Here is a 20,752-nt window from a genome sequence, read left to right on the forward strand (position 1 = left end):
GTTGTACCATCCCCATGGTCACATGATCAAAATTCAACGGCTTGACAATTGACCCATACTTATGATGATTGATCTCCCTTTGCAATCTTCTGACAAGCAAAATCAATGAGGAAGCCAGATTCACAAAACAACCTTGTGATTAACTTAACAATTGCAGTGATTCACTAAAGTGTGGTAAGAAAGATTGTAAAATGGGGCAAAACTCACTTAACAAATGTCTGATTTAGCAACAGAAATTTTGGATGGTCATAGGCCAAAGGATTACCCATATAACAATAAAGATGTAGTTCTAAAAAAATGCAACCAGGCACTTTCTGGTTTCTGGAGATTAATACAATTCATTCACCTGATATGTCCATTACAGGTAAATCATGGGAGAGATTTCTATAAAGCTGGGAAGACTAGTTTTATCTGTTTATCTGTATTGATGCCATCTTGTGGATAGTTTAAGACATGGCTAGCAAATTTCAAATGACCAGACTGCTTCAGAGTGTGAATCAAAAGGCCCGAGACTATTAGTTAGAGAACTGCCCTGTAAATCTAAGTCCGCTTCAAAATACAGCATCCAACAATCCAACTGTTGGCAGACATCTGTGAGATTTGCATAGATCAACCCAGATTTCTAATTATATTTATCCATTGTAAATACTTATGAAAGCAAATTGCTGCTATGACTGGCCAGGTGCCAGTTGTTTATCAGTTAGGCTTTCTCTTCTTCAAATTTAAAATATGAACCGATTGAGGATTTTGGGTCGCACCACTCATCATTTGTGGAGTACTAGAATCTTTTATCTATAAATCAGATGCAGAATTTTATCTGCAAAGGCAAATAAGAATCTAATCGGATTCTGTATACTGTACTCAATCTGCATCTGAATTTTGCATAGGTGATAGACGTCAGTAGGTTTTTAAAAATAGAATTATAGATGCTAATAAAATCTTATATGTATTTTAAACACAGAGATTTCTCTTAGGAGACTAGTTTTCAGGCAGTCTGAAATTTATGAATATGTTAAAGGGATTATTTGCTGGTTATTGTTTTTCTTTCTCAAAGACTATATTTTCTTAGGATAGTTGAAACTTAATTAAGTTTGAGTATTAAGTATCAATTGATGCAGTTTCTTTGATTAATAAATGATACACTGAAACCATTAATTATCAGTAGTTGTGAGCTTTATTGAAGAGTATTGCAAAGTTCAAAGTACTTGGCCAAAGTTCACAGAATGGATCACAGGTTTAGGTGTAATTTCTTGTATGGCATGTAGAGCTTCCATAGAAAAATGGAAAATAGGATTTTAGTTCACAAGCATCATTTCCATGTTCACTTGGTTCCAACTGTGCACAACACAGTACGCAACAAAAAGTGTGCATCCAACTTTCCTTGGGGTCAGGATTTGGAAGCTTATTATTATTTTCTACGGCACATATTAAATGAGCATTGGTGGCACAGTGGTTAGAATGCAGTAGCGCAGGCTATTTCTGCTGACTGCTGGCTGCCAGCAGTTCGGCAGTTCAATTCTGACCGGCTCAAGGTTGATTCAGCCTTCCATTCGTCCAAAGTCAGTAAAATGAGGACCCAGATTGTTGGGGGCAATAGGCAAACTCTGTAAACCGCTGTAAACTGTCCCCAAGATCTTTGCAATGATGTCTTATTTACCCACCAGCAACAGAAAAGGCCATTTTTCTACCCTGAAGAGTTAGCAGATGCTACAGTTACAAGGAACCAGCATAAACGTTGAGGCTGTTTCTTGACCTTAACAGCAGAGCAGCATCTCGCAGGCTGAAGGAGATGGTCACTCGCTAAACTGACCCGGAGAGAACACATATAGAATAGCAGAGTTGGAAGGGACTTTGAAGGTCTTCTAGTCCAACCCCCTGCTTAGGCAGGAAACCCTACACCACTTCAGACAAATGGATTTTCAACATCTTTTTAAAAACGTCCATTGTTGGAGCATTCACAACTTCTGGAGGCAAGTTGTTCCATTGATTAATTGTTCTGTCAGGAAATTTCTCCTCAGTTCTAAGTTGCTTCTCTCCTTGATTAGTTTCCACCCATAGCTTCTTGTTCTACCCTCAGGTGCCTTGGAGAATAGCTTGACTGCCTCTTCTTTGTGGCAACCCCTGAGATATTGGAACACTGCTATCATGTCTCCCATAGTCCTTCTTTTCATTAAACTAGACATACCAAGTTCCTGCAACCGTTCTTCATATGTTTTAGCCTCCAGTCCCCTTATCATCTTTGTTGCTCTTCTCTGCACTCTTTCCAGAGTCTCATGTTGTCCAAGGAGACCGGAAGTTAATTTATAGCACTTTCTATGAAAACACACGGTCGTGAATAGCAATTGACAGCGTGTTGCGCGATTCAGACCCCGACGCAAATGCCAGTTTCACATCCTCGCTCCTTTCGCAATTCGCAGTCCCAGAGGAAGCGCGCGCGACCCAGGCCAGCCTTTGCAAAAAAAAAAAAAAAAAACCCTGTATTTTTCCGCCTTCCAAACTGCTTGTGCGCCTCCCCTCCCAAATTATCACATCTCCCAGCCACCCCACTCCACCATTTCCAGGCACGTTCCGCGGCCATCTCCCTCGGGCCCTTTCTTAAGAAATCAGGCTGGAAGGCTGGCCGGGCTGAGTTGTTGCCCCCCCCCCCGCAGGACTTTCGGAGCGGGGCGGCGTTGCCCTTTTAAGACGAAGCGTGTCAGGCTCATGACGTCAAGGGAGTGCAGCGATCTAGTGGCGGTGCCGCTCGCCCCTCTTTCTGTTATTTCAGGCAGATGCGGGGAAGTCGGAGAGGAGGCGGTTGGCTCTCCTGCCGAAGGGATTGGCTTGGGGTTGTTTGGCCCGCTCCGCTTCGCAACCAAGGACGCTGGAAGCCGCCTCTGGAGCGCCCTCCCTTTCCCGCGGCTGAGAGTTTTCGTTGAATTCGTTCAACCCCCCCCCCGGCCCCCCTTTCGCTTTTCCTCCTTGCCATGCACCAGGATCTAACCACCGCTAGCGGCGGCGGCGGCAGCAGGAGGAACTTCCCGAACAGGAACCTAATGGCTGCGAAGGTGAAAATCTAAGCGCGAAGTCTCATCTTGCCCCGGGAAGAAAAGCCGTGCAGAGCCGGGGGGGAAGCAGAAGCTGCAAAGCAACCATGAGCCCGGGGGCTCAGCACTGATGCTTGCATCGTTGCCCCCGGTGGGAGACTTCGGAGGTCCTTCCTCCTTTGGGGCAACCGCAGACCGCGAAACCCGTGAGCGGGAGACGCCCGGAGAAGAGAGGGGAAGAGGGGAAAGAAAAACTCGATTTGGCCGCCTAAGACTCCCGAGCCCGCCGCTGAACTTCCCTTGAACTCCCGATTGCGCTTCTCCTTTTGCCCCCTCCCGGACCCTTCTTCGCCGAGAGATTGTTTTTTTTTTAAATTGTCCTCATTGCAGTTTTTCGAGGCGTCGCAATCGCCTCTTTCAAATATATATATATATATACACACAAACACACATACACACCCCCAAAACTATTTTGGGCCAATATCATGGCGATGAAAGCGGCTGTCGCAAACACCGGGATCTTGTTAGTTACAGCCAACGTCGGATCCTTGTTCGATGATGTAAGTAATTGGGGTTGAAGAGGGGGGTACATTCCCCCCCTTTTTTTTTTCTTTTCTCTGCAATAAGCAAGGTAAAGGGGGGGGGGTTGCAGCTTGGGCATCAGCAGCAGCACCCTCGGAAGGGGGAGCGGGCAGGCCTGCCCTGTTTCCCGGGAAAAAGAGAATCGAGCGGCTTGGGGTGATCTGGGGTTAGGGAAGATCCGGGCGAGGCTTGCCAAGGGAGCGATCCCCGGTTTGCATCCCTGACGGAGTAGTCAGCGATCATGACCGCAGCAGCCGACTTCCTTGGTGGCTCAGAAGAGGCGGCGGTAGAGGAGGAGGAGGAGGGTCAGTCGGTGCGCGCCTGAGTGGGTTTCCCCCGGTCCTAGCGCCCCCCGCGCTTTCTCTCGCTCGGGGAGGACGACGTGAGAGGAGCCCTGCCCAGCCTCCCCCCCCCCCCCCGGCCGCATTCCGGCTGGGCTAGTAAACTCGGCGCGTAATCTCAGTTCTGGGGATTGTCGCCAGCGGCGACGCCTCGCGCGTCAGAACGGGGATTCCCTCTGGGCCGCCCAGCTCCGGGAGGCGGAAGGCTCGCGGAGCGCACTCCACCTGCTCGCCCCTTTGCCTCCCTTGGCGGGATGCCGGCGTCGTGGAAACGGGCTGACGAGAGGCCAGCTCCAGTCAGTCCGTCCAACCCGGCTTCCTTGGGAATCGCGCTCTCTGGGATGGCCCCGCGGCTTCTGCTCTCAACACCCATCTTTCCTGACTGAGTTTTTTGTCACCCAATCAGCCAGGTGTTTAGACTGGATTTGGCGTATTTATTATTACTATTTTTATAAGAATATCCGGAAGAGAGCAGGCTTCACATACTTGTAGGGTAGTCGTCGACTTACGATAGTTTATTTATTTGGTGACAAATTACGAGGGCACCGAAAAAAAGGATCTCTGGCCATTTTTCACACTTAAAACTATGGCAGGATCCCTGTCATGTGATCAAATTTCGGACGTTTGGATACTTGACTCATAGAGTGTCCTGGGGTCATGTAAAATCACCTTTTGCGACAAGCCTTTGACAAGCGAAGTCTATTAATGGGGAAGCTTGATTCACTTAACAACTGCCTTCCTAACTTAACTGCAGTGATTCACTTAAAAGTGGCGAGAAAGGTCGTAAAATGGAGCAAAAACTCACTTAACATTTGTCTTGCTCAGCAACAGATATTTTGGGCTTGTCTGGTCATAAGTCGAGGACTACCTGTATAAAGTATAAAGTACCTTTTTGTGCTTTGCATCTCACCTTATGGGTGGATCTGGTTCCCACAATCACATCTTGTATTACAAGAGGAAGCCCCCTTCACTGCGGTCCTAATGATAAGTTCTTAGAGAAAACCTTGGTGAATTTCCTCAATGAATTTCCTCCGTAATTTCCTCACTAGAAAAAAAGTTGCATTTTAAGAATTAGACCTGAGATGGCCCACCTGGAATCATAATGTGTACACTATGAATCAGTTCTATGTAAATAAATAGGCATTGGGGCTAACCATGAAACAGCCTCCTGTTGTTTTGTTAAAAAGCTTGCACAGATTTTTGTATGTCTGATTATGCAAAGAGTGAGAGGGGTTGTGAACATAACCTGTACCTTTAAAAATACTGATTTTGCCCTTTAAAAGGATGAATCTTTCTAGGCCTGTTATGTCATATTGTCTTGAAAATGTTTTCTGATAATAAAATTTGGCATATCTTAAATAGGTCAGCTTTTGTTTGAAAGAAGACTACACTGATTTCTTTCTTAAAATGCAAATGTGAAAAAAGTTTTCTAGTTTCAGGATAGAAATAGTGTCATTCTGAGCATTTCTATTTGAAAAAATAAGAAGGCAGAAAATCACTTTAGCTAGTTATTTAGAGTGTTGATAGCTACACATAAAGGGTATTGGTGAAAGTTTATTGTGTGCATGTGTATACATGAGCAGAAGGCAGAACTGGATTATGCTAAGGAATGTATGATATATTTGTTCCACCCCTGTTTCAATTTGTTTGTTTGGGAACAGACACAAAGATCTCCATAAATACAAAGAATACGTGTATTTTACTATAGATCAAGACTTTTCAATTCTGTGGTGCCTTGAATCCCTAAAATAGTAAATGAATTTATGTGTACCACCTATGAATACCGGTAGTTCTCAACTTACAACAGTTCATTTAGTGACTGTTCAGTTACAACAGACTTGAAAAAAGTGACTTATGACCATTTTTTACACTTATGACCATTGCAGCATCCCCATGGTCACATGGACGCTTGAAAACTGACTCATATTTATGATGGGTTGCAGTGTCCCGGACTCATGTGATCACCTTTTGCAACCTTCAATGTCAATGGGGAAGCCAGGTTCTGTTAACAACTCTGTTACTAATTTTAACAACTGCAGTGGTTCACTTAACAACTGTGGCAAAAAAGGTCATAAAATGGGGCAAAACTTACTTAACAATGTCTCACTTAGCAACAGAAATCTTGGGCTCAATAGTGGTTGTAAGTCGAGGACTACCTCTACTATATTCAGGTGAAAACAAAAACTTTTATTATCCGCTCAGTGAATTTAAAAACTGTTTCTGGGCTTTTTGCATTTGACAATTCTGCATGAAAACCATCAAGCCTGCCCAGGCAAGACTAAAATTCTGTCAGAACTTGCTCCAGGCATTGACTGAATCACTGCCTGATTGTTTATATGTGGTCAAAGAAACAGCTTCTGTCCACAGTCCAAATTTCCAAGTTCTCTCAAACCTATATGCTACCCATTTCGCTTGCTACTTGCCTGTGGCAAGTTTCTCTTCTTCCTCTACATTGGCAGAGCAGCAAGTAACAGCCGCAATGGTCCATGGCATTTCTGCTCTTGCAGGTATCATCAGAGTTGGGGGCCGGGGGGGGGGGGAATCAGAATTATTTAATTGCTTCCCATCTCTGTTGCTGCTAGAGTATGAAGCAGAGAACTGACTGGACTTTGGCTGTGGTTATCCAAGGCCAAAGAAATTTGCCTGTGATTGCAAATTAGATTGCTATGAAGATCTGTTCTACAACCTGTGAGATTAGAATTCCATGACACTTTGCAATAGCGTCCCTTCTTTTAAAATGTTCTCTTTTATCTCAGTAGTACACAATTTAATACAGCTTTAAGCCTTTATTGTAGCATTGAAATCTGAGAAGTGTTAAGAAAAAGAATACACGTGTGACTTTTATTAGTTCAGGAAAAGCTATAAATCGTTTTTTTTAAAAAAAATCTTCCAGTAAACATTTGTGGAGATGACATGAACATGGGACAACATTGCAAGTTGGATCAAGAGCCCATGTCCTATTTCCAACAGAGTGTAGTAAACGACCCAGAATGGGGCAACGTTCTGCATAGTAAGTAATACAAGTGTCAGGTAGTCAGACACCTCAGGGAATAGAGTTTTTGTGGAATAGAATTTATTTTAAAAATTCTATCCTGAGACTTTCTGCCACTTGTAAAACAGACTGCGCAACTCTAGGGAAACTAGAGAAGTGTGAGATTAATCATTGTGCATGTTTGAAATAAGTACAACTGGAGTATGGCTGAATTTAGAAATGAAACGTTTTTTCTCCTTCCCAGTTTAGGGAATATTGGATTGAGAAGTACTGTAGCCACAGTTCTAGTGACGGGGCCTAAATTTTACGTAAGGCTTATCGGTGGCCAGTTCCTGCAGTAGTAAGCCTATTTTCACCTCACAAACTGCCCAGCAAGGGATTCTAAATGAACAGTGCATGTTTGAGAATGAAGTAGTCTTGACAATAAAAGTGAAATATGACTGGCTGTGTGCATTTTTAAAGTGGGGCCTGCAAATAGACTAAAGTTTCGTGGCCTAAGAACGTACTGTTCCCAAAACTATGATTTCTGGATTGTTGTACGCAATATGAATGCTGCTAACTACACATTCCCTTCTGGTTATACTCAAGAGCTGTTCCTCAGTGGTTCTCTAATAGTTGCAGAGATTTTTGCACCAAAAGCTATTTTCATTGAATGTGTGATTTATTAATTGCTCAGGAATGGGAATAATCATAAGTAAGTTCCTGAGTAGATGTGCACAGGATATGTCATTATGCATATTTATTCAGTGAGCTTTATTTCTTCTTCAGTGAGATTTATTTCTTCTTGAAACATATGTTGTATAAAATAGTCATCTTTAATGGGGAGCAGGGGAGAAGACCTATTTTTTTAGCTTGTTGCTGGCAGAATAGGGCTGGAGACTGAGAAGTAAAAAAAATTAGAATCTGTACAATAATTAAAACTGTTATCTATAAAAAGAAATATGAGTAGTTTCTACATGGTGAACAATGAGGTTTGACATTTCTAAATTAAACTAGCAGATAAATTTCCTTGCTTATTTCTTATTATTTGAGGAGGGAAATCATTATACATTAGTCGTTGAAACAAAGTTAAGCCCTTGGGCTTAAAAACTAAATGCTTCGATGGGTGTGAGTAAACTAATATTTACATTTGCCTCCCCTCCTTCCCCCCTATTAGTTTAGGTTTACATTAACTTGAATCTGATTTTTTGAATCAAATCAGTTGTTGAATTGCAAATAATCAATTTTAGTTTTTTTTATTTATACTCATGGTAGATGCAAGGAGGCAAAATAATGATGAAAATAGAATGGTTACCCAATTGGTGGTAGGATATTTTCATTTATGTATTTTTTTAATATTCTTTACTGTTTGGGCTCTTGCCTCAAATCTTTAATTTTGTCCTTTCTTTTTGTTTTCTTTCACTGTCCTTCACTCCCATTGCCATCTTATTTTCTTCTCCTTGTATTTGTGTGTTTCTGTACGACAAAGCTCTTTGTGTAAAGGTAATATATGCAGATAGTTGTAAATTCAATTTTACGCATGGGACACCATATGGGGCAATTAATTTTAATTAGCATGTATTAGTTCAACTCCATTTATTCATTTCTTGCTAGCCTTCTATTAGAATTATGGCTTCTGGCAGGTGGGTTTTTAAAATTATAAATTAATTAAATTTATATAACCCCCCCCCCCCCATCTAGCCAGTGTAGCCAGTGAAACTTTGAGTAAAAACATCACTCCAACACAAATCAAAGTTGTCCCACAAGAAAATCTCAGATCATGCAAAATTATTTTTATACACTTATGAGTGAGCTGTCTTAGGCAGCAATCTGGCCTCAGTGCCTGGAAGAGAAACCATCTTCAAAAATGCCAGCAAGTTGCTTGTTGTCCATATCATGGAGTGGGGAGGTGATTATTCCCTTGCCAGGCAGCATTACCGATGTGCAAACTTCACTCATTTGGTTTGAGATATGTTGAATTGATTTGGCTTTGGAAAGATACTATTGATTGCCCTCCTCCCATGAACAGCAAGGCTTGAATGGTATTTGGCATAGTCCAGTGGAGAACCAAGTGCTTCATACATTTCTTTTGGGGAGAAATTGTCTTAAATTAAGTATAGGTTCCCTTTTAGTGAGTATGTTAAATATTTGGTAAAGGGTTTGCTTTTCCATTGTTCTTGAAATCCTAGTTTTAAATTGTTTAAAAGATACAGAGTTCTTATGAATGTTTATTAGCTCCTCATGTGCATTAGAGATTTTACTGTATGATATTTGTACAACTATTAATGAATTTTAGTCTATAAATGGCTTTTCTTCTCATTTGCATTTAATTTGCAATATTCTTTCTTTCTTTCCTTGAAAATAATTTTGGAAGAGAAACAGTGGTTGGTTGCTAGTCGGTTTACTACCAGTTCACTCATGCTTGCGCGTTCTCGTTCACAACGCTTCTGCGCATGCACAGAAGCATCTGGGTGGATGGGTGGAGCCTCCCGCCGCTGTCACTACCAGTTCAGCCAAACTGGGCTGAACCAGGAGCAACCCACCTCTGAAGAGGAATGATGGAGTGAGTAATAATATACTTTTAAGGCTAAGAAATTTATAAGAACAAAACTTCTGGGTTTTCTGATACAATGGACTCAAATCCATCCATACTTATAGTAAAATAAAGTTCTCATCTTTAAAAATGTCACGAGTCACTTCACTGCAAAGAACTGAAATATCCATCTCTTTAGAAATGCCTGAATTCTAGGAAGAAATTTGGGGGTTGTTTTAGGATTTTCTTTGGTGAATCAGTCCTGACTCTGGGAAGAGATTAGTTTTTTCCTGTTTAAAAAAAATATTTAAATCCTGGTGGATCTGAAGGTTGTGTTTATAAGTTTTCAAACAACTTTCCCATCTAGGCATTTGTGGATATGTTAAGAGGCTTGGTCCTTGACAGTCCCCGAATGGCAATTTTATTCAGTCAAGTTTAAAACAGCAGTACAGAAAGGCTTTAGAATAAATGGGGCAAAAACATTTGCAGACTTTTTAAAATTATGGATGGAAGGACTTTAAGAACAAAATGAGTGCCGTAATCTTTTTAGATGCTTAAGACATCTACTTTACTCAAAGTAGTCCCTGTCCTGCCTTCTTTTGAAGTACGGCTCTCATATGCTATACAAAACCTGATGTGACACTCAAACCAACAGTGCACACCTCTGGTTTAACATTTCTCCTTTTTGTCCAGGCTTCTGCTTTTGTGGTTTTCTCATGTTAAGTGGAAAAAGAAACTAGACAAATATTTAGAAATACCAGTTATAAAAATATTTTGTTTATATGCAGTCCCTCTTACTGAAACATCTATTCTAAGAAAAAGCTGCAAGGTTTTAGCAGTTGAAAAATAGATTTGTATACCGTGTTTCCCTGAAAATACGACATGTCCTGCTAATAAGCCCAGGCCTGGTTTTTGCCTGGTTTTTGAGATGGGTGTAAATATACGCCCTCCCCTGAAAATAAGCCCTAATGAAAGGGTGCCGTGGCAAGTACAGGAGGAAGCCCTTCCCTTCCCTGGTCACCTCAGTGCTTCTCGGCTCCTTAATTGGATCAGTTGAGCCAATCCTGCTGCCATTCAAAAAACAGCTGATTTGCGGGTGCTGCTCAGGCCATGGCGTCCAGCAAGTGCGGCTGCTTTTGCCATCGATTACAGCCAAAAAAGCAGCAGAAGGCCCAGTGAGCCACGTGGATTGGGACAAAATAAGGGTAAAAAAATTGTGGATAGCTGCTGCTACAGTACCCTTCAGAAGGCCAGCTTGGGTCTCCTGCTGCAAAAGTGGCTGTGCCTGAGACTGCTTTTTGGAGAGGAGGCAAAGGGGAAGCAATCAGCTTCATCTCGCCCTTGCCCTCAGCCCCCCCTTCGGCTGAGCTCAAGCAGAGAAGTGGCTCGCAGGGTTTCAGGAGCAAAGTTGAGGCAGGAGTCAGAGCAAGGGGGGATGTCCAGTGTGGCCCCAGCGCTCTTCTTTCCTTGGAAACGGAATCTTGGGAGTGGGAAATGGCATTCCCAAGAAGGGTGGGTATATCGGTATGTGTATAAAAAACACAAAGCGAGGGAGCCAGCAGCCGCGGATTAAGGAGCTTTGTGAAACGTTACACCTACACGCAAAGTTTTGCGAGGGAGGGAGAAGAGATACTTCCCTCTCTTGGCAGTGTTTTGCTTGAAAATATTTGAGAATCAGCCAAAGAGAAGGAAGAATGAGACCTGCGAGGAGATGCTGCCGACACTGCTGCCTGCAGAGACACAGACAGAGCGAAGTTCATTGAAGACCTCTCCGGCCAGCCCACCAGACTATCTGAAGGGGGAGGGAGAGGAGATTTCCTGCACATTGGCAGCGGCGTCTTCTCACAAGGCTTCTTCTGATATCCCCAGTTGTATGGATTTCCATACCTTCCTTTACGGGATGTTGCTTCGCACCTGGGACATCGGGAGAAGCCCTGTGAGGAGACGCCACTGCCAATGTGCAGGGAATCCCCCCCCCCACCGCAGATCATCCTTTCAAAACGTAGTTTCACCAGGATGAAGAGGTGGCTGGAGGCGGCCTTTGCATCGGGTTGGGCTTTCTTTGAAAGGCGGACAATCGGGGGAGCAAGAGATTTAGGAAGCCTGGGCTGGCGTGGGTCCATTTCTCCAGTAAAGCATCTGATTCATCCCCAAGGGTTAACGTTTCACCCTTCGTCATCTCTCTGCCCTGGCTTGGAAGCTGCAGAGGAAGCCTGCTATGCCCGGGGAGGGGAGGGAGAAGTGACAGCAAGAGGAGCCACATCTCGCTCCACACCTCTCGCTTCTCCCCCACCCCACCTGCCACCCATCTCGCTAAAAAGATGGTGGAGAAGGGAAGCAGCCTGGATTCTGTTAGCATTGGGGCAGGGTGGGAGGAGTTGGGCTGCGAGACATGCGCCCTACCCGAGACTTGCTGTTTTGTCCAGGAAAGTTGAACTCGTGAGATTTTTTTTACAGGGTGCTTCCCTGGACAAAACAGTGAGAAACACAATGGAGCTGGCAAGTCTTGGGTAGGACGCGTGCCTTGCAGCTCAACTCCTCCCACCCCGCCCCAATGATAACAGAATCCAGTCTGCTTCCCTTCCCCACTGTCTCTTTAGCAAGAGGGGTGGCAGGTGGGGTGGAGGAGAAGTGAGAGGTGTGGAGCGAGACCTGGCTTCTGTTTTCATCTCTTCTCCCTGCCTCGCCGGGCATGGCAGGCTTCCTCTGCAACTTCCAAGCCGGGGCAGAGAGGAAGCAAAACGCTCACCCCTGGGGATGAATCAGACGCTTCACTGGAGGAACTGCCCCACGCCAACCCAGGCTTCCTAACTCTCTCACTCAGATTGTCCCCCTTGCAAAGAAAGCCCAACCCAACGCAGGGCGGTGACAAGATACGTCAGAGCAGTGCCGGCTAGTCACTCGGCCGGTGCAAATAAGACCCCCTCCCCACCCACCCCCGATAATAAGACCAAGGCCATATTTCGTGGGTCAAAATAAAATAAGACCCTGTCTTATTTTCGGGGAAACACGGTAGTTAAAACAGTATTTGGAATATTTCAGTAATAAAATGTGCCATAAAATTGCTGTTGCTTATTGTTTTGATTCATTGCTCAAAAAGTGATAATAATTCAGATTTTCTTTATATTTAAAGATATTACATAGAAAAAAATAAGATTGTGAGGTTAGACTAAAAATTAGATTATAAAAAAGACTGAATCACTTTTATCATGGACATAACACAATGCATACAAAAAGCCAAGTAATTACCTCTGGAAATATAGAAATTGGACAAGTTGATCAAGAGAATTTTCAATGACCTAACTAAGAAATGTCATATCACAAAAGAAGAACAAAAGAAGATGAAAAGTAGTGGACCGAGAAGCTGAAAATCCTGGACCAAGCTAAATCGAAAAATGCTAGGGAATTACTGGAATTACTTAGCATTCAGACAAATCAGCCACTGATATACATATAGAGATAAACAACATTTACACACCATTTGAAAGAACAATAAAACTAAAAAGGAAACAAAAGATTTGAAAAAAACATCCTCTCCAGCAGTCAGTGGCAAATAAGCAGGGATTAACACCAGGTAAATTATCAAGACGAAAACAATACCCCAATCAAGGAACAAATACCCCCCTCCCCCCGCAGGGCAAGATACCACATAAAAACAGAGAGCAAATCCCACATTCACTAGCACTGAAGTTACCTAGTTGGGTAATGAAACATGTGCAAGCAAACAACCAAGCTCAGAGAGCACCAAGGACTCTATAAGTATTTTGAAATTGCTAATGCACTGTTCTTTCCTCTCCACCATCCATCTTTTTCAGTTCCTTCTAAAGGGATTTGGAAATACAAGTCTTCTTTATTTTATCACACCAGCGGATCTAGGGGAAAATCAAATGGCAATGATCAAAGGTTTAGAGGTTTAGAGCTAAAATTTATGTTGTCTTGTAGCTATTTTTAGTCTTTGCTCCAACTATAATTAGAGCAATGTTGTTTAGTTCTTTGGAACAGACTAAGGGAGGGAGAGTTACTGTTTGTTTAGTGTTGAAACTTCAACTGTGGGACTCCTTTCTCTGCTATTTAATTGCTTACACATTTAACCTGTTCTGCCTTGAAGGATCTTGTAATGTATGGAATGAAGGGCATTTTTCGTTTATTGTCATGTCATAGACCTGAGAGATAGATTAAAACAATCCATCGTGAATGACTCCAGATTATCAATGACATTTTTAAACATTTAAAACTCAATTTTCCCATTTCAGTTTGATATCACAATATTCCAATTTATCATTTGATATGGGATTGCAATTTCCACACAAAACCTATGGTAGTATTACATAAAGTGAAAGCTTTGGGGTGGTGTGAATCCTTTCAAAGTTGTTTTCTCATGATTGATTTGGAGTTTACCAATAGATTATTGTAACAGGTTCATTATTTTTCTGTTGGATGCTAGCTAAGTATGTTCCCCTCTTCCTATTGGGTGTCCAAGTTACCAAAATGTTAAATTTAGTCATAGTGGAAATAAAAGACCTACACTAATAACCTCCAATGGACTGCAGATAAAATAAAAAGATAGTTATGGGTAATTTCTCTAACTTTTTTATGTTTGATCTGTGAATGATTGCTGTTACTTGCTTTTTACTAACAGTAAAAAAAACCCCAACCATCAAGACAATAAACCAAGAACTAAAGGAAATGAAAATAGAGAAATTGCTTGGGAATGTGCTTGTGTGTGTGTGTGTGTGTGTGTGTGTCTGTCTGTCTGTCTGTCTGTCTGTATGTTTGTGTGTTTTATATTATGTTCAAAATTACAAAGGAAAATACATCAGGAATAAATACTAATGTAAATACGAAAAGAAGAAATGTTCTGATGTGTTTGTATGTACATAATTACGATATACATTTCATCATAATGAAAAATACAGTTTCAATATATTCAGTATTTTTGCCCAGAGTAGTATTTATGCATTGTCATGGTTGGTATGCTACATATAATAGTGTACGTTTTAGGAGTAGCGGTTACCCCCATAAGCCTTTTGCAAGGAAAAAATTAAGGTGGAATTAAGTCATTTTTCCAGGCAGCAAATCCACGTGTCACAATAAGGAGAACGACCTAAACTAAATACTTTCCAGTATTCTGTCCCCACTTGTTATTTCTCGTGCTGTGTCCTTCATTTAATGGACAGATCTACAGTAGATGGCAATATACGTATCCTAAGATGCAGCAAAAAGATTCCTTATTAAAGGAATCTCAGTTTATAGACTAGCATTTCAGGAGGTTGTAGCTATTTTCTTTCAAGTTTGGTTTGGTCATATATTGTAATTTTCCTTAAGGGAAATGCAGCTACTGATGTTTAACAAACTTCTAAGATCAGTCATCTCTTGTTTTGTGTCTGCCTGATGGAAAATCTTGTTATCTCTAGTCAGTCTGGTGTTCATGACATTAATTGGTGTGAGGAAGATTTGGGAGCATTTTAAGATTTATTTTAAATGTTGGCAGGCAGAAAGCAGTGTTGCTTTTGCATTTAGCTGAGAGTGCGCTATCGTGGCGTTTTAAAAGTAATTATGTAACTTATAAATGCAGGATTTTTCTGGATTACTCTCCGTGGAAGTATATGCAGTATTATATACAGTATTAAACAGTAATATTTATCCTACATTTTTACTCCTAAGAAAATTGAGGAGATACACACTAAGGAAACAATATATGACTGAACCGTTTGGCTGAATTGTTTGGGTCTGTAGCTGGTTTACAGGGTCATCATTTTTTCACAGTTCCGTGACTGTGGCAGAAATGTGTTACACAGGCATTATCAGGTATAAATGGGATGGTTTCTAGCATGGTCTCTTCTTTCTGGCCTCTTCCTTCTGGAAACAGTCCCACTGAATGAATTTGTGTTCACAAATCAAAAATGTGCAATCTAGTCATAAATAAATACAGAGAAATTGACCATGTGATTTTGTCCAACATATTTAGGATCAGTGGTGAATTTGAGTGGATGGGCAGCCATATTAAATTGGCCAGTTCTTTTGAAGATGAGACCATGCTGGCAAGTTTCATCTTTTGGGTATTATTGCAAATATCAGATTCCTTGAAACCACATTCACTGAATTATTTAGAAAACATATATCTTATGCATGATATTCTAGGTGACTTCCAATTCATGTAGTGGTTAAGGCATCAGTCTAGAAACTGGGAGACTGCGAGTTCTAGTCCTGGAAGCTGGTTGGGTGAGCTTGGGCCAATTACTCTCTCTCAGCCCAACTTACCTCATGAGGTTGTTGTTGTGGAGAAAGTAGAAAGGTGGAGGAATGAATGCTAATGTAAGTTCACCATCTTGAGTTATTTATAAAAATAATAAAGGTGGGGAAAAATAAATTCAAAATACTGTATAATATATCCCATCACAGTACCATAACATCCGATCCATCCCATATTCTATTTGTTTTTGGTGGACTCACTTCTATCCTAGCTCAATTTGTGCTTGAAGAGCCAGATCTTCAGACTGAAGGCTACAAGATTGTGGGGCCCTGAATCTCAGGGGGATTCTGTCCCAAAGGGTCTGGACAGCCACAGAAAAGGCACGTCTCTGAGGTCCTAGATGGCAACATTTAAGGGAAGGGACCTGGAGACTGACCCCATCTATCTGACATCCCCCCCCCCCAATACAATAAGTAGGTTCAGAAGCCATGAGAAAATCAGTGTCTTGTTCTGATTGGAATGCTTTGCAGCAAGCTTTCAATTTATACTTTTTGCTTCCCTCTCACTGACTTAGATAGAGCACCAAAGAGCTGAGTGAAGCTTTGAATTTTATTTATCCTATTTCAAATATAGCTAACTACGTTTAACCCCAATTTTGATTTGCTTGAAGTTAACTAAATTAAAACTAAACCAAATACTCTGAGCAGAAGCTGCTTTGTTTCAACAAATTAATTATGGTTAGCCAATAACAATATACTAGGGATATGCTGTATAATAATGTATAGTTAACTTGGGGGCACAATAATCAGTGGTTAAAGATGCTGAATTTGTCAGTTGGAAAGCTGATGGCCTGGGTTCGAGACCCGAGTGCCGCATGGTAGGGTACTTACCCCAGTTTCTGCCCATCTAGCAGTTCAAAATCATACAATGATAAATGGGTACCACTTCGGTGGGAAAATAACAGTGTTCCATGTGCCGCAGCGTATAATCAAACTGGCCAAATGACCACCGAAATGTCTTCGGATAACGCTGGCTCCCTTAGCTAAGAAACGGAAATGAGCATCGCCTCTCTAGAGTCGGAAATGACTGGACTGGAATTACCTTTACCTCGTGTATTGTTAAACAAATGTTATATGTAATAATAAATAACCTAACACTACAGGTAATATTCACAAGCAACATATATACATACATACACACTAATGTTATCTATTGTGGTAATAAGTTAATCATAAAAGATGTAAAAGTCAACTGGGGCTAATCAAAACATCTAAGCTCTTTCCTGTATGCGTGGGAAGCAGGCTGACTGCAGTTCATTCTTATCATTGAAATATTGGAATTAGTTTTCCATTCCCTCTTGCTTTCACATTTTCATCTACCTTCCATAGGTCTCGCCCTTCTCAACAGCTTCCATTCCACATCCCTAGAATGTGATATCCATTGCCCTTCTTGTGACCTGAAAACCCAGCCTGCCACATTACCAAAATAGGACATCCCCTTTGACCATTGCAGAGGCCTCTGGAGTGATGCTGTCCAGTCCATCCAGTTTCACTAAGTACCGCATTTTTCGGAATATAAGATGCACTTTTTTTCCCTCCAAAAAGAGGCTGAAAATCTGGGTGCATCTTATACACTGAATACAGCATTTTTTTGCCTCCTGAAACCCCTGCCCCATCACCAAAATGGCCATGCATAGCTCGTAGGAGGCTTTCAGAGAGCTCCTAGGGACTGGGGAGGGCAGAAATGAGCAAAAAACACGCTCTTTTTTGCTCGAATTTGCCCCCTAGCCCTCAGGAGCACTCTATAAGCTTCCTAATGTCCTTTTTTTTTGACAAAAAAATGGGCCCATTTTTGTGAAAAACGGGCCATTTTTTGCTCGTTTTTGCCCCCTCCCCCCCCGGAACACTCTACAAACCTCCTAAGGGCTATTCATGCCCCTTTTTTGCGAAAAACAGGCCGTTTTTGTGAGGTTTGTAGAGTGCAAAACCTTTTTTAAAAAATTTCCTCTTAAAACCTTGGTGCGTCTTATACTCGGGTGCGCCTTATACTCCGAAAAATATGGTACCTCCCTTTTCACTGGTTTAGGGAAGTCTCCATAGCACTTTGTTAATCAATAGGATGGAATACGACTCCTTTCCTTTGCCCAGGGTTGGGTGGGGTTGTTATGTTACTTGTGATTCCATTGGGCTTCTTAACAGCAAATACCACTTTTCCACAACAAGGATGTAGAGTGTTATAGAAGCATCTTGTCTTTTTAATTAAAAATACATTAAAAAACCATTTAAACTAACCACAGCAACTGTAAGCCAGTTCATATAGTTAGCTCCAGTTAACCCCAAACAATTTAAGTATCAAACATGAAATAGGCAGAAAGTCTAGTACATTGTTCTGAAAGGGAGCTATGAAATATCTCAGAAGACATATGGAAGCATCTATGCTTGAATAGTACCCCCAGGTTGAACTTTGTCATCATGAAGAAATATCTAGAACAGTTTTCTCCATGTTGACACCTTCCATATGTTTTGGATAATAACTTCTTCATTTTGTACCTTTGCTGTGAGGGATAAGAGTTATCCAGTTCATGGAGAAACTACCAGTTTCCAGAGCTTCTCTGGTTAGTGAAAAGAAAAGCATTGGATGCATCTTCTCATATTCTCCAATATTCATATTTCAGTTCCAGGTGTCCCTGGTGTAGATTTGAAATGACTCACATTTGTTGCATGTGGTCAAGAACCCTTGGGAGTCAAAAGTGTGGACTTAGTCGTACAATTTCAGCAGAGTTGTGACTCAAGATAGCAACAAATATTTTCCCTCCCATGACTTTGGAAACCTGCTTTCCTTATGTTATTGCAGCAAGTAACCTAAATTTGGAAACCTAAAATTCCCCCGGAAACTGCACAGTTCATTTTCCCATAGGAACCTTTGGCAAAGTAAACTTCATTTGGTGTTAGAAATGTTATCTGTCCCAATTTTTCATTTCTTCTTTCTAGTCGCATATCTAGTATTCTAATTTGATTTGATAAATTTGAGGATTCGTCTCCTTAAAGATTGTAGCTCTTTTTGTCTCCTTGAAGATTATAGCTGGGATAATCTGTTTATCCTTTGGGATTTTATTCCTCTTGGTAATTTATTCTTGGTGGAACTGACTGAAAATGCCCTCTAGTCTTGATCCTGTGCTGGAAAATGTTACAGCTGATAGTTACAAGCAGTACACTTGTGATGTAAGTGCCAATGATGATTTTACATTTTTAATACATGTACGGATACAAGTAAATAACATAGGATAATTAAATTGCTTAAATTGTTGAAAAGGATAATACCCCTAGTTCTTGTGCTACAGGTAGTTCTTGTCTTATGACCACAAATGAACCCATTTCTGCTGCTAAGCAAAATATTTGTTAAGTGATTCTTCTCCCATTTTATGATCTTTCTTGCCATAGTTGTTAAGTGACTCTGGCTTCCCCATTGATTTTGCTTATCAGAAGGATGCAAAAGGCAATCACATGATCCTGGGATGCTGCAACCGTCACAAATATGAGTCAGTTGCCAAACTTCCAAATTTTATTCCAGTGACCGTGGGGGATGCTGCAATGGTCATAAGTTTGAAAAATGGTCATAAGTCACCTTTTTCCAGTGCTGTTGTAACTTTGAATAGTCACTAAATGAACTGTTGTAAGTCAAGGACTATCTGTACTTTATAATAAAGCTGTTGCTGTGTATAGTATTATATACTTTAAAACAATACCCTGTTTCCCCAAAAATAAGATCTCCCCAGATAATAAGCCCAACTGGGCTTTTGAGCACATGTGCTTAGATAAGCCCCCCCCCCAAAATAAGCCCTCCCCCAAAATATTGCAACACAGCAGCAACCATGAGGTGACCACTCTCGCCATCTCCTGCACCTCAAAAATAATAAGACCTCCCCGAAAATAAGGCCAAGTACTCATTTTGGGGAGGGTGTCAAAAGAAAATAAGACCCTGCCTTATTTTTGGGGAAACACGGTAGGTAATAGAATGGTTGTAAGTGAAAAATAGGGACTATAAGCAGAGGAACCCAAAGAACTTGTAGTCTGGTCTCCATGGCTCTGTTAGGTTGATGTATTTGTATTGAGTGTTTTTTTCAGGGTTCAAAAAACTGTAAACCAAACTAGTTTATCCATGCATGTTAATTACAGCATGCAAATCTTTTTACACTGCAGCATTCCATAATTTGGATGTATTTAATAAAAGTTGAACTTTTAGAATCCATTGCTTTAAAACTACAGTGATGAGCTGGCATCCACTCAACAATTTCTGGCACATTTCTGTTTTACTGTTACTAAAATTCTAGATTTCCCAACAAAAATAAATCTTAACGTATTCTCAAGAATAACTTAGGTTTCATTTCTAAAAAAGTGGTGGGGGATGAAACAAAGACTCCTCTTCATTTTAACGTCTTATATGTTTCAGAAAACACAGTGTGCTTGCCTGGTTTGAAGCACGAGTTGCGAAATCATTTAAAGCTTCTTGTTTGTTTATTAGGGAATTCTTCAAAGTTGCATTGGTGGTGCTTTAATGCTTTTAATCTCACAAGGGTACCTTGTTGATTCTTTGAGAAAAATTGCTTTGAATATCATCTGTCCCAAATTTCTGAGAAGGAGAAGAGTCTAGATTTCATATACCCGTAACAGACAATCCTTACCAAGGATTCTTCTGGGGCAGGAATTTAGCTATCTGCCATTGTGGAGAAACTTTATCCTGCTTTCTTCCCTATCATTTTTTTCACAGTTGGGGGCCATAATTTGCATTTGAAGGACACATTAAGAGCCACCATTCAAAATGTGGCTGGGGTTGAAAGAATCATGGATGTATTCCCTTGTGGCTTATTAAAAACAACAAAAATAGCAGCAATATTTGGACTCTAAAGGCTGCAGCCATATGGAAGTTGTACCCGTTTGATAAATCCATTAAGCTTTTAGTGGAGACAGTGCACCTCTGTGGTTTGTGTATTCTCTTAAGGTGGAGAATTCTGGTATCATAAATCCAGTTGGGGAAGTGCTGACAAAACTAATCAAAAGGAACCATTGGGGGGGGAGGCGAAGCTCAGGAGCACCCCAAACCTTACAG

General features: G+C 41.3%; 1 protein-coding gene across 2 annotated transcripts in view; it reads left to right on the top strand.

The window, feature by feature from the left end:
- The first annotated feature begins 2,754 nt into the window (after positions 1-2,754).
- The window catches only part of INPP5A (inositol polyphosphate-5-phosphatase A), a 320,002-nt gene continuing 302,004 nt past the window's right edge, over positions 2,755-20,752 (top strand). For both annotated transcript variants that reach the window (XM_081955467.1, XM_081955466.1), the window contains exon 1: positions 2,755-3,586. In XM_081955467.1, coding sequence (XP_081811593.1) covers positions 3,512-3,586 — 75 coding nt within the window. In that variant the 5' untranslated portion in view covers positions 2,755-3,511. The remainder of the gene's footprint in view (positions 3,587-20,752) is intronic.

The sequence above is a fragment of the Natrix helvetica genome (assembly GCF_964273705.1).
Source record: "Natrix helvetica genome assembly, chromosome: 5".
In the NCBI taxonomy this organism is placed as follows: Eukaryota; Metazoa; Chordata; class Lepidosauria; order Squamata; family Natricidae; genus Natrix; species Natrix helvetica.